The following is a 14,728-nucleotide window of genomic DNA, read 5'->3' as shown; positions in this document are numbered from 1 at the left end:
TCATCTTTTAATGCTTCTTTAATATTCTTAGGCTCTATGCATGAGATAAATGCAACATAACTACAAATATTTCTAAGCGAAGATCGAGTTGTTACCCCTTTGGATGGATCACCTATAATCTCACCATCCTTGACATAGTTGTACTTTCTTGGGTAAGATACTTCCCTTTCTTCAATGATGGATTCTCGAGAGGATCTTGAGTTTCCCCATCTTTCGTTTCTTCCTTTGATGATGGTTCTTCAACGTCATGTTCAACGTCTTTTATATTTATAATACCTACATCATCATTCAAACAAGAATCCTTCCTCGGAAGGGGATTATCATCGAAAACAACATGTATAGACTCTTCTACAACTAAAGTTCTTTTATTAAATACTCGATAAGCTTTAGAATTTAAGGAATAACCCAGAAAATTTCCTTCATCACTTTTAACATCAAATTTGCCAAGATTGTCTTTACCGTTGTTTAAAACAAAACATTTACATCCAAAAGGATGAAAATAGCTAATGTTAGGCTTTTTATTTTTGAAAATTTCATATGGAGTTTTCTTTAAGATTGGCCTAATCATTACTCGATTTACAACATAACAAGCGGTATTTGTGTCTTCCGCCCAAAACTATTTTGGCAAATTGTTTTCACAAAGCATGGTTCTAGCCATTTCTTCTAAAGTCCGATTTTTCCTCTCAACAACTCCATTTTATTGAGGGGTTCTAGGTGCTGAAAAATTATGGCTAATACCATTAGAATTACAAAAATCAGTAAATCCAAGATTTTCAAATTCAGTTCCATGATCACTCCTAACACTAGTTATAGAGTAACCTTTTTTGTTTTGGATTACTTTTGAAAACGTGATGAATTTTTCTAATGCTTCATCTTTAGTACTTAAGAATAGAACCCAAGTATATCTAGAATAGTCATCTACCAAGACAAATGCATATTGTTTTCCACCCAAGCTAGTAGTCCTAGTTGGTCCAAAAAGATCTATATGGATCAATTGTAATACTCTACTAGTTGATACATCATTAATGGATTTAAAAGAAATTCGCTTTTGTTTTCCTTTAGCACAAGCATCACAGATTTTATCATTATCAAATTTAAGCTTAGGCAACCCTCGAACTAAATTTCCTTGAATTAGCAGTTGCAAAACACTCATACTAGCATGTCCTAGTCTCTTATGCCATAACCAACGATCATGTTCATCCTTAGCAACTAGGCATAAATTAGTCATATCAATATAGTCTAAATACACCATGTATATGTTTCCTATTCTATGACCAACAAGCATGATCCGATTAGATGCAATGTCAATAACTTTACAACCATTAGTTTTAAACATGACATTGAATCCTTTATCACATAATTGACTAATACTTAAGAGATTATTCTGTAATCCATTCACATATAAAACATTTTAAATTTGTATGGAAGAGGTATTACCTATGGTACCTATACCTTCGATGCGACCTTTTGAATTATCACCAAAAGTCAATTCTCCTCTATTTTTGGCGTTAAGCTCTATGAACCGGCTTTTGTCTCCAGTCATGTGTCTTGAGCATCCACTATCAAGGTACCATGAGTTTGAATTTGTTTCCCGTGCCTCGTAGCAATGCTCCTTTTCCTACAAACATAGATTAATTTCTAATTTTTGGTACCCAAATTCTTTTGGGTCCATATTCATTAGTTTCAAAGATCCTAGTCCCCTTAGGTATCCATTTGTGTAGGATATCTTTATCTTTAGTAGTAATGAGTCCTTTAGGAACCCATATACTTCTAACGATTTTTTCATTAGAGGTTCTTCGGGAACCTCTATGATTGTAGTTTTTAAAACTTTTCTAACAAAGTTGGATTTTGAATTTTCTCCATTTTTAAAACATTTTGTTCCAACTTTATCAAAAGAAGCTTTAAGATCATCAATTTTCTTTTGATGATCATCATTGACCTTTGAAAGTAAATTTTGCAAATCCGAATTTTTCTTTTCAAACTCTTTTAGTTTGATTTACAAATCTTTGCTTTTACTTTCAAAATCATTGTTGGTCTTGAATATGAGCTTATTTTCATTTTTCAATTTTGAGACATCATTTTTATATTTTAAAAACAATTTCTTATAATCCAAAGCCAACCCATTATATTCCTCTAATAACTCATCATTAAGATAAATCATCTAATTCAGATGAGTTAGAGGTTACCTTAGAATCTTCCTCGAATGCCATCAAGCACAAGTTTGCTACTTCCTGCTCCTCTTCATCGGAACCCTCTTCATCGCTCCATATAGCCACATGAGCCTTGTGCTTATTCTTTGATTGACCATTTCTTTTTAATTGTGGGCAATCATATTTGACACGCCCCAACTTTTTGCATTCATAGCAAATGATAGGGTTCTTCTCTTTTGGTTCATTTTTGAGACCTTTATTTCGTTTGAATTTTCTTCTTCGGTAAGGTCTCATCATTTTTCTAAATCGTTTGGAAAACAATGCCATTTCCTCGTCATCATCATCTTCATTTGAATCACTCTCATCTTTTGTAGATTTGAGAGCAACTCCAATGTTTTTCTTATTCTCTTTCTCCTTTGGTATCTCATCAATCTTATCGAGGTCCACCTCATCTTCAAGCATCATTTCATGAGTGAGGAAAGAACCAATTAGCTCTTCAAGAGTTAAGGATTTTAGGTTCTTAGCCTCGATGATTGTCGTCTTCTTAGATTGCCACGATTTTGGAAGTGAGTAAACTAACTTCCTCACAAGCTTTTTGTTTGGAATGATCTCTCCATATGATTTGATACCATTGACAATCGTTTAGAATCTATCCATCATAGCTTTGATATCTTCATTTGGTTTCATCCTGAAATTTTCATATCTATGTGTTAAAAGACTAATTTTAGATTCTTTTACCTCGTCGGTGCCTTCATGAGTGACTTGTAGTTTATCCCATATTTCTTTGGCCGTTGTACAAGATGAAACTCTTCCATATTCATCTAGTCCAAGAGCACAAAATATGATATGGATTGCTTTGGAGTTGAGCTGGAACATTCTTGTCTCTCCTTCACTCCACAATCTTGGATGAGTGAGAGGCTTGATATATTCGTCTTCTACAATATTCCATGCTCTCATGTCACTTGCTTGAATGAAATAATCATCTTATTCTTCCAATAGGCATAGTTAGCTCCATTGAAGAAACGAGGCTTGTTGGCGGGCATCAAATCAAGACCGGAGTCAACATTTGAAGTAGAGGCCATTAATGACTTGATAATCGATGTAACTCTTCCCGAATTGACTCAAGAGGCGATTAAACCTTCAAATGAGTGAGGCTCTGATATCAATTGTTGAGTTAATCGATCGACGGAATCGGCCAAGAGGGGTGAATTGGCAATTAAAATTTTGGTGGAAGTTTTTGCAGAAAATTGAAAGTAATTGCACAACGATTTAGAGTGGTTCGACTTTCTCAATCGAAGTCTACGTCCACTACCTTAGCTATCCACACTAAGGATTTTCCAACAAATCACTAATTTGTTCTTTCTTTTGAGACCAAAGAGATAACCTTACAACTCCCTCAAGAATATACCCCAATTCTTGAGAACAATCTTTCTCAAAGAGAAGATTACAAATTTGCAAACTTACAAGGAAATCCTCACAAGGTAGATTGTTTGTAAAATTCTAGAACAAAGAAAAGAACGCTAAAAAATGAATACAATTGAGTACAAGTAGTGTTCTTGAAAGCAAAATGAATATTGAATGAAAAATAGGCTTGAAATGCTCAAACTTGAGGTTTGATGCTTTCTCTTTAATTCTCTCATGATTCTTGTTGATTGTTGTTTCTTGTTATTGATCAATGGCTTCTAAGCTTGTTTAAATACACCTTCAAATGATTCTAAACGTTGGGGATGCTTAGTGGAGTCAATAGAACCGTTTAAGTGTGAAAACAATTAATTAAAGCAATTGGGAGCGTCAGTGCATCGATGCATACCCATGGTGCATCGGTGCATCAGTGTAAAATTCAAATATTTTGACCGTTGGACCCTTAGTGCATCGGTGCACTAAGAGTGCACCAATGCATCAAGTGCATTCGATGTTTCAAAATAACCAGAGTGCATCGATGCATGGCTAATGCATCGATGCATCAAATGCATTCGATGTGTTCATAAAATCCTCAGTGCATCGATGCATGAAATGCATTCGATGTTCAATTTAATTCATGGTGCATCGATGCATGGATTGGTGCATCGGTGCATCACTTTGATAAATTGATTTTAGGCTTGATTTTGGTTCAAAATACTTTATGAAAATTATTTCAAAAATAGTTTAAGTATAAAACACAATTTTACACATTTAATAAGGTTTGAATTTGAACTTGGAATACTTGGAGTAATAATTTGATATTCGATTAATTAAATCGAATATACTTAGAAAATCATTTGTGAAATCTTAAAATTCATTTAAACTTAATTTGTTATATCGAAACACAAAAATATTTTTAACATTAATTAAAATTGAAAAATAATTAACGTCTATTGGATTTCCCAAAAAAAATATAATAATTAATGTTTATTGCATTTAATTCAAAAAAATTTAATAAATTTGTGGGGCCCTACCTAACCGGTGAAACCATTCTTTATGCTTTGAAAAATCAAATTTTTATGGTCCCTGAGTTGGTACCCCTTCTGCTCCGGCCCAGGACCGACCCTGCATAAGACCTCAAGGAAAAACAATGTACACACCAGGTAAACGCATATGCCCAACCCCAAAACATCAAAGAAAAATAATATTCTCTTCCACCATATAATAATAATTATTCTTATTATTATATAATCTTATTTATAGAATAATTCTTTTCCACCATCAATGCTTTAAATAATTTCCCAAAAAATATTTTTTTCTCAATGTAGGGTTTTTCCAATTTTACCTACATGTCTTCTTTTATTCTTTTCTTTATGTAAATTGTAATTCACATTTATATCTCTCATCTTTCAACTAAATAGAGTTAATTGTACAGGATGTTCTTAAATTGTATTTTCATTTTAAATTGATTCTTAAAAATTTTATATCCATCCTCATTATGACACCATTTTAAGTTAGATGTGAAATGCTAGAAGTAGTACATTATTTTCTCATTCACCTCAGTTTCACCGCCTGTACCGGAATTAACCCTTTAAGTTTTCGCAGAGTTGCTTTTCTGACAAGTGACAGTTACTTAAAACCAACAGGAATCTTAGGGATGGCGGTCTTATTTCAAGCCATTCAAGGGGTAATCTAGTCATTGACATAAAAATAAAATATTTCTACACTTGTTAATTGTTTACCATTATTTAGTTGTATTTATTATTATTTATTAACAAATCTAGGATAAAAATTCATGTATGAATTATCAACATTATGATGATTTTGTCAGATGAGACATTAGATTTTTTAGATAAGATTAAAAATTTAAATCCTAATATTTTTAAATATAAATTGGATAGGGAGAATCATCTCATGGACGAAGTTAAAAAATAATTTTGGGATGTCAAATTTAAATAATTTTTTTTGAAATGTGAAAATTTAGAAATTTTATAAAGAATTTCTTTTTAAGTGAGTGAAAATGAGTAATGAGTGTCAATTTATGTTTAAGGGTGTCAATATTATTTAACAATGTATTGATTTTATTTTTTAAAAATATTTTTATATTAAATTTATAAAGAATTTTTTTTTCAAAATTTTTTTTGGTGTCATACTCACTGTATATTGGCTCCGCCAATATTGTCTTCATGACAAGTCTTTACAAATTCGATTTGAAATAAGTGATTAATAAATTAAATATTGATAATTAAACTTAAAAAAATTCATATGTAAATTTAATATTTATGATTTTTAATTTTAACTTTCCTTATAAGCAGATAATCTACCTAGAAATAAGTAAGTTGTTCCCTTGACCTGAAAAAGTAAAAGTTTATTTTTTTTAATTTGTTGCGTTATAGCAACAAGGCACCGGATTTCTTTAATCGCTTTAATTTGTTTAATACCCAAAAACACTATCACAACTTATTTTTTTATTAAATCAAAAAATATTATTTTTTAATAAATATCGAGATTCAAATTTATATAATATAAAATAATATTAATTTAATTCTAAGTCATATATTATTTTCCGTTGAACTTTTCAAAAACAAAAAGCATCTCCATGTGCAGCTCAAGAATGGGCGGTGCTAAATCCTTGGTTGAACCTCAAAGTAACCATCAAGGTTTTGACATTATTTAGGGGTTGAAGAACCAGGAAACACCTAGCCTATAACAAATTATTCATGTAGTTTGATGAACCTACATCCCTCATTTTTTATTATTTTAATATCAAATCTGATTTACTTAAATTTAATAAAATTATTGAAACATAGTACAAACCCGACCTGAAATGATTAAAAAAAATCAAAATTAAACTTAGATTGACTCTATTCAAAACCAATCTAACCTATTTAATTAATAAATTTGGAAGAAACTAGTAGGCAGAGGCGGATGTACTCAGCTTCGAAGAAGAGTAATTGCATATTTATCATTTTGGATAAATAATTAAATTTAATTTTATGTCTTAAGGGAAGAAGAAAAAATAAAGAAATTTGTATACTTATTTTCTTAGAAAAGAAAATATTAATATTTTGGATTCTATTTTTGAATTGTTAAATCCGTCGTTGCTAGTAGGTAATACATTTAAAAAAAAATAGAAAACGATTGTGTAAACATATTCTTTTAGCAGATGCCATGCATCAGCTAGAAGTAAAACTAGTTGCCCAATGAATCTGCAGCTTTTCCCTAGGTGTTAGTATAATTGAGGTATCTCAAGTAAGTGAAAGTAATACCATCCAATCCCATGCTTTGCTTTACCACACAAATGGAAGATGAAAGTTGTCCCATGCTTAGAGCCACATCCATACAAAATACACTTAACCCAATACTATCCTATACTACCTTTTTTATGTTCCAATTGGCAGAATGGAAACGTTTTACTTCCTCTCATATTAGGCATACCCTTTTCTTATAGTTGATTAAATTCTACTTCCATTCAGCTGCAATCTTTTTTCTTAATAATAATACAATCGGAGAGGGATAACCTTACATTTTGTCCCACCTACTTCAGCCAACCACATATGTTTAGAACGCATGTGACCTTTAATTGGTTTGCCGACAACATTGGAACTTGATGAAACATGTTCATAACTGAAATACTGCTGATCAAATGCTCATGATCCCTTGTGAAGAGCTATGGTAAAAAAAAAAAACCGATTTAAATAATCCAACTCCATACTTTACTTGAATAGCTAATCAACTTAAATTTTCACTGACTTAATTAATCTGATTTAATATTAATAATTAGATCATGTTACTTCAAATTTAGAGTTATTATCTTATACCTATAATAATAATACGATCTTATGTTTAGAGAAATAAACTTATAATAATTTAAATAAGAATAAATGTAAAAAAAAATTAGAAAAAACATATTATATATTAATTATAAAAAAATATCTAAATTATATAAAAACCTATTTTTTTTAAGAAAACAAACGTTCCGCCACCTATCAGTCCATCACTTAAGTTAAAGGTAGTATCGATCGAGGTGAGCCCCAAGAGTTTGAAGATGGTTGCAGTGTACGTGTCTAACTCAAGGGTGGGCACAAAATGACAAACAAAAATAATTGTTTAATCAAAGCAAATAAGAAAAAGCAAGACATCGAAACAAGAAAAGAAAATCGTGGTCGTGATGTATAGAAATGGTGAGTGAGACATTGTAGAGAAAGTTGATCGAATATTTGGACTTTTTTGTGAAGTCCATAAATTGTATTGTGAAGACGTTTAATAGCGATTTTTTAAAATGATATAGACCCAGGACCTAACTTTGTTTTGTTATATAACTTGTGTCCTCAATTCTTCACTTTCAACCTATGAAAAGTGAGCAGCTAAATTGGCATTCCATCATAATAAAGCAATGAGAAAAAGACGTCAACGAAGGCAAATCCATCTGATTTTACTTGTGTTATTTCTACTACTTTGAATGTAAAAAGAGTAGTAAATTTACCAGAATTCCAATTACTGCTTCGGGAAGGGTAACAATATCACATTCGCCTCAATTATTGGCTTGGGAAGGGTAAAGTTTTTGTTGGTGTTTATATACAGTTGTTCCGGGTGATTTTATATACGGGGTTGGAAATGAATGCAAGCGGTCCCTCCCATGATAATGACAACATACATTATTATAAAACAGGTTCAAAGATCCATGCACACCTAAAAGTAAAATTATAATAAATTGCTAACAAAGATGGTTTGGGATTCAAGGAAGAGCTTTTAGTCGGTCTTTGAAAGGTGCTTTCGGTTTATTTGTAACGCAACTGCTTGGTGGGGGTAGGATAGCTTTAGAAAGCTGATTTGTTTGTAGGGTTTTTATTGATAAATTTGATATTACTTGTGAAAAAGGCATGTTTTTCATAATCGGACCGGTTAGTGAATCGGTCATGTTATCGGTTCATTGGTTCAACCGGTTGAACCGGTCCGATCAGTCGGAAGAACCGGACGACGTCATAATTATTTAAAAAATTAAATAAAAATACCAAAAATATTTAATAAAAAATAATTTTTTATATCACAAGTCATATTCAAATCAAGTCATAACATATATAAGTTAAAAACCATAAAATCAAGTGAAACAAAATGATTCAAATTAACTACAACATAATATTTAAGGTAAAACATATTAAATAATAAATATAATTATATAACTATAATTAAAAAATAAATTTGGGGCTAAAAAAATCATAACAAAATGATATTTGTTTAGTTTAATTTTTTTTAAATAATCCCACATGGCTAAGAAACATAGAAGAGCATCCCAAAAGTCTAAAGAGTAAAAATATGAGAATAAAACAATCTCACATGACTAAGAAACATAGAAGAGCATTACAACTAACTTCTATAAATAATAGAGGTAATTTGACATTCAAAATCAGGGAGCCTTTTAGTGAGCATTGAGTGAACTATTCTTTCACTTCAATTAAGCTCGAATTTTAAGTTTCAATCGAGCTTCTAATTTTTTTTTTGAGTTTAAGCCTTTTTGAGTTCAAGTTTCAATATTATATTTCAAGTTTGAGTTGAACTTGATAATTTTTAGCTCGTGAGTTTGAGTCGAGTTGAGCTTACTTTTAAAGTTTTCAAGTTCAAGTCGAGCTCAGCAATACTCGATTTCGACTTGGCTCGTTTAACAAATGACGTCGTTTGGTTTAATTTGTTTTAAAAAAAACAAATTTCTGATTTTTTTCGGTTTTCAACCGGTCCGGTTCGAACGGTTCAGCGGTTCTGGCCGGTTCACTAGTAGCGGTTCAACCGGTGTAGATTGAACCAGATTAGACAACGATTTCTGGTTGAATCGGTTGAACATGCCGGTCCGGTCCGATTTTCAAAACAATGAAAAAATGACTTTGGGAGTACCCCAAGTTGCTTAGGCTATGTATCCCATAAGAAAGAGACGCGTAGCAGTGTTTTGAAAATCGGATCGAATCGGTCGGTTCAATCGAAAATCATTGTCTGGTCCGGTTCATTGTAATCCGGTTAAACCGCTACTATTGAACCGGACGAAACCGCTGAACCGTTCGAAACAGACCGGACCGTGAACCGGTTGAACCGCCAATTTTTTTTTAAAAAATTAAACCAAACGACGTCGTTTGTTAAACGAGTCGAGTCGAACTCGAGTATTGCTAAGCTCGACTCGAACTTGAAAACTTTAAAAGTAAGCTCAACTCGACTCAAACTCACGAGCTAAAAATTATCAAGTTCAACTTGAACTCGAAATATAATATTGAAACTTGAACTCGAAAAGGCTCGAACTCAAAAAAAATTAGAAGCTCGATTGAAGCCTAAAATTCGAGCTTGATTGAAGTGAAAGAATAGTTCACTCTATGCTCACCAAAAGGCTCCATGATTTTGAATGTCAAATTACCTCTATTATTTATAGAAGTTATTTGGGATGCTCTTCTATGGTTCTTAGCCATGTGGGACTGTATTAAAAAAAATTAAACCAAACAATATCATTTTGTTATGATTTTTTTAGCCTCAAATTTATTTTTTTATTATAGTTGTATAATTATATTTATTATTTAATATGTTTTACCTTAAATATTATGTTGTATTTAATTTGAATCATTTTGTTTCATTTGATTTTATGGTTTTTAACTTATATATGTTATGATTTGCTTTGAATATGACTTGTGATATAAAAAATTATTTTTTATTAAATATTTTTGGTATTTTTATTTAATTTTTTAAATAATTATGACATCGTCCGATTATTCCGACCGATCGGACCGGTTGAACCAGTGAATCGATAACATGACCGGTTCGCTAACCGATCTGGTTCTAAAAACCATGCGCAATAGTGAAATAGTATTTTATATATATATAAAATTATGGATTGTTTCCTTACTTTCGTTTAATTTTTTTCCCATTGTATACGGCCTCGTTAGGTGAGACTGTCGGGGGCCCCGGGGGGATGTCAAACATGAATATATATATATATATATTAATTCTTCCTCATTTTTTTCCTTTTAGTTTTTCGAGCACCTCTTCGAATCAATATAGAAGTCGTTTGTATGTTAATAATAAAAAATTCAAGAGATATAATAAAAATTCATATTGAAAATACTAAAAGATATATAGATCCATATAGGTCACTGGTTGACATTGATAATCGTTTTTTATATCCTTTATGATAATTTGTAGCGATAGATCATACACAATAACAATGAAGATATGTGAAGATTTCTAAAATCAGTCAAATTGATTGATTGTTTTTTCAATCTCATTTTGTCTATTAAAAATTATGCATATTACATCTTTTTTTTTTTAACAACATACACACGTAAGTTACTGAAGAAAATTTCCAGAGGTCAATATCCTCTTTCTCAACTATGATAAAGATTTTAGAACAATTTTTTAATTCTCATTCTATATAATCATCAATGCATTGAGGAAATGTCCAAAAAATTTTGTAAAATTGACACATATTAAGAATAAAATGGTCATTGGAATCCCACTGAGGGCAGTTCATAACGGAGGTCTTTCACGGAAGCTGCTCTCAACCTTGCGTTGGGGGCAGCCTACTACCTTACCTCCCCCTTATCTCATTACATATGGGAATAGGGTCAGTTAATATATGGTCATTCGAGTGGGCTGAGATGATATCCAACTTAACAATAGTTTCAAAGATATAAATTTATATAATTTTAGATAGTTTTATAGTTCTCTGTAAGATTCATTTTCCTGATCATATAATTTTATAATTAAATATTTTTGTATCGATGACTTGTATTTTTTAAAAGAATAAGAATGAAAACATTGTACTGCATGTACATAAATTGCTGAATAAATGCTCAATTGTATATTTTCATTTCCAACATCAAATGAATAACATGAATGATTGAATTTTAATGAGAATCTCTAATCTGTGATCAAACTAATTGTAAGAAAAAAAATCACTTTAACAATAATAATTAATTGTATAAATTAAGCGATCTCAATGGTTAAGAGAATGATTGTTATCTTCCAAAGCTCCCGAGTTAAAGCATATTATTTGCAAGAGTATTTAAGTATTTATTATTAAATAATTAAGAACATTTCAAATAAAGATTATCTTGAATTTGGCCAACGACATATGCAATGTGTGGAACTAGATATAACGTAGAATGTAAAAGAAATAATAGTAACTAACAATATAATTAATTTAATTAAAAATTATAATAATTTTTTAGCAACTAACTCGACATATTTGACATTTTGGCCTAAATATCTAGTCACAATCCATAGTTTTATACGACACGCGAGAGTCTCAGAAAAATAACGACCTTTATTTTTCTTGAAAGCTCCGGATAAAATCTAAAATTATATTTTTGGTCCCTCCTAGTCATGGAGATTACTTCTTCAATTTAGTTATTTTTAGCATGATTTTGTTTTTGTTTAAAAAAAAATCGAGAATAGATCATCACATTTGCTGCCTGTAAGAGCCTGTCTAGTTCACTGAAATTGAGATTGGATTTTTGTTTAAATGATTTAATTTTCAGCTCTCAAGTTGCATGCAGTCTCTATTACTTTCTGATTTACAGAGAGGCAGAGACGCAGCTAGGGGGAGATTCCTAAAATGGTAGAAACATTATTGTGATCCTTTAAATTTTAAAATTTTAAGTTCATATATTGACAAAGTTATATTCTAATCTTTCATCAATGCTGATTACATCCAATCAAATAAACGTATCGATGATTAAATATTTGAAACATACAAATGTAAGACAACGCGATATCTTATTGTTTGAAAAACAGTGAGATATTTACCTTTAGATACTGAAATTACAGAAAAAATTCTCTGATAGTTACCAGGAAAGGTTAAAGGGGCGGGGGGGGGGGGGGGCTTTGGAACTGAAGCAGCATCTTCAAATGAGAACATTTTGTCCTCCATTAATGAAACCCATGAATATCTCCATTATCTTCTTTATCCAACCCATCCATCATGTAATACTCGAACTTTTCAACTGCGTATTCTGGCATTGATACTTGCACTCTTACCGCATCAAAATTACCCACCACCGGTAAAAACAAGCAGTAAATATCACTTGTCAAGGGTCCCATATGCAATGCCTTACCTTCCCCAAAATCCAAATCCTCTAACCCCAGCTTCGCCCATTGAGAAATCACCAAGCTCGAACAAGTATCCATTTTCACATTTTTATCCTCCAACAAATCAATCATTGACCTAACGTTCCCGTCAGTTAAACTTGATTTGGCTTGCTGGATTAACTTTATGCCGTGGTGTAAATTCAAGGTGACCAAGTCTTTTACTGCGGTCTCAGCGCAAGCTAGAACAAACCCGTTCCCGTAATACCCCTGTGGCAACACCGGGATTAGCTTTTTCCTAACGTTGACGGAAAACAGGAGCTTGACCTTAAGCGACGTAGGCGACAAGTCCAGGGATCGAACCCACGACCGCCACGTGTGCGAGGCCAATGCCTCGAAGGTGGTGCATTTGAGAGACGGAAAGCACTGTCGTTTGAGGCGGAGGACGTGGGCTGGGGTGAAGGTAAAGGACGTGGTTACCAGTGGTTGCGACAGTACATACTGGTTGATGTCCACGTGGGTGTGGTTGTCTTTGAGGGTAGTTTTGGTATAGCAAAGATGAGTGTGGGTTATTTGAGGAGGATCTCGGGGTTTCAACACATGGCGAGAATGCAAGGGTAAAATGGTAAATTCAAGTTTGGGTTTAGTTATAACGTGCGACCACGCGTGCAAGAACTGGGATGTACCTATGCCGTCACATATACAATGATTTATCGCGGTGCAGAGGATCATCCCTCCACAGCGAAGATTCGTTACCTGCACCATAAATAAATAAAATTCAATTTAAGGTTTTACCTGTTTTAGTTAAATTTTCATGTCGATGCCTCTGATATGCTAAAATGTAAAATATATCCCACACCTTTAATTTGATATAATTTGAATTTCTTTTTTTTAATGTAATTAATTAATCTATACTTATAAAACTATTAATCGTCGCTAAAGATTTCTTAAGAAAAACTCAATCAAACAACTAATATCAATAAAAAATTAAATATAAATTTAATTTTTAACGATATTTTTCTAAAATAATTCAGGTTAGCACTTTATCAAAGTTACCTATTTTTATAGCTTGGGTAAATAATAAAATTATAAAAAGTTGAAAGATCGAATTATATCAATTTAAAATGTGAATTAAATATTAAATGCTAACATAGTATAAGGACTAAAACTATAATTAAACCCTTTTTTAGTAAAGTTTTATTTGTGGGGATATTTACGGTACCTGAACGACAAGAGGTGGAATCTCGAGGGATGAGTGAACTTCAACCCTGTAAAGGAGCTTTCTCCAAGACCTGTTTGGTTTCCGGGAAAGCTGCAGAAACTGCTCACAGGTGATGTCCATGAAAGCGTCGGCAAAAACGGCACCTTCGCCATTGCAATCAATCTGGAGCTTGTGATCGTCGCAAGGTCTTAACCTCCCAGCTAAAGGGTAGTAGTCTACGAGAACTTTGGAGAGGGAATATTTCAAGGTATCTACGGAAACAGCTTTCTGGAAAAGGTAGAGATATTTAATGGAGAATCTAAGGAACTTTTGATCATCAAGGTTGGAGAGATACAAATAATGCTTTGGTGTAGCGGTGTTTGGATAGATCGAGGTTGGCTTGTTCCGGTAAAAGCAATCTGGGAGTTCTTCAGATCTTAACATGTCTCTTTCTTCTCTGCAAGAAAGAACGATGGAGGGTGAGATATATTAAAAGAAGGTGGGGAGGAAAATACAGTGGGGGTAGGCGATGATCTATCGATGGATATGGTGATCGTACCATCAGATTCCTTTAGGGGAGGGCTGAGAGAAAGAGAGAGAAGATGTGTGCATATAATAAGCTCACGGCTATTTTTTTTTAATTTATTTGGTTTTGATTACCACTTGTTTAGCACTTTCATTTAGACATTGATTTGCCTTTATTTAGCGGAAAGGCACACTGCTAGCTCTGTGACTAATTTTCTTTTTGGGGTCTTGGAATGTGATCTGGCAATACATGGACTCTCTCATCAAACTATTATCCCATCCCAACAAAACCTAGTTTTAAGAAAGGGTAAACTATGTATTTAGTCATTCATATATTTTACAGTTATGTTTCAATCATTTCACTATTTTTTTTAAATTATATCCAATAGTA

At 32.3% G+C, this 14,728-nt stretch overlaps 1 protein-coding gene across 1 annotated transcript; it reads right to left on the bottom strand.

The window, feature by feature from the left end:
• Positions 1–12,455: 12,455 nt before the first annotated feature.
• LOC120185665 (alcohol acyltransferase 9-like) lies at positions 12,456–14,404 on the bottom strand. Its single transcript, XM_039189834.1, has 2 exons — positions 13,834–14,404; positions 12,456–13,367 (listed from the first exon to the last, which is right to left on the bottom strand). Exons 1-2 carry the CDS (start codon positions 14,254–14,256, stop codon positions 12,456–12,458), a joined length of 1,335 nt encoding a protein of 444 aa, XP_039045765.1. The 5' UTR covers positions 14,257–14,404.
• Positions 14,405–14,728: the final 324 nt, after the last annotated feature.

This window comes from Hibiscus syriacus, unplaced genomic scaffold, assembly GCF_006381635.1.
Source record: "Hibiscus syriacus cultivar Baekdansim isolate YM2019G1 unplaced genomic scaffold, ASM638163v2 tig00004004_pilon, whole genome shotgun sequence".
Lineage (NCBI taxonomy): Eukaryota > Viridiplantae > Streptophyta > Magnoliopsida > Malvales > Malvaceae > Hibiscus > Hibiscus syriacus.
Note: the sequence above shows the minus strand (reverse complement) of the source record. Positions and strands in the feature narration are given on the sequence as shown.

Excerpts from the sequence above, each read along its gene's own strand:
- LOC120185665 (XM_039189834.1), bottom strand. The coding sequence starts at position 14,256 with ATGTTAAGATCTGAAGAACTCCCAGATTGCTTTTACCGGAACAAGCCA. Across the intron at positions 13,368-13,833 it reads TTCCACCTCTTGTCGTTCAG|GTAACGAATCTTCGCTGTGG; the intron begins GTACCGTAAATA and ends TTTATGGTGCAG.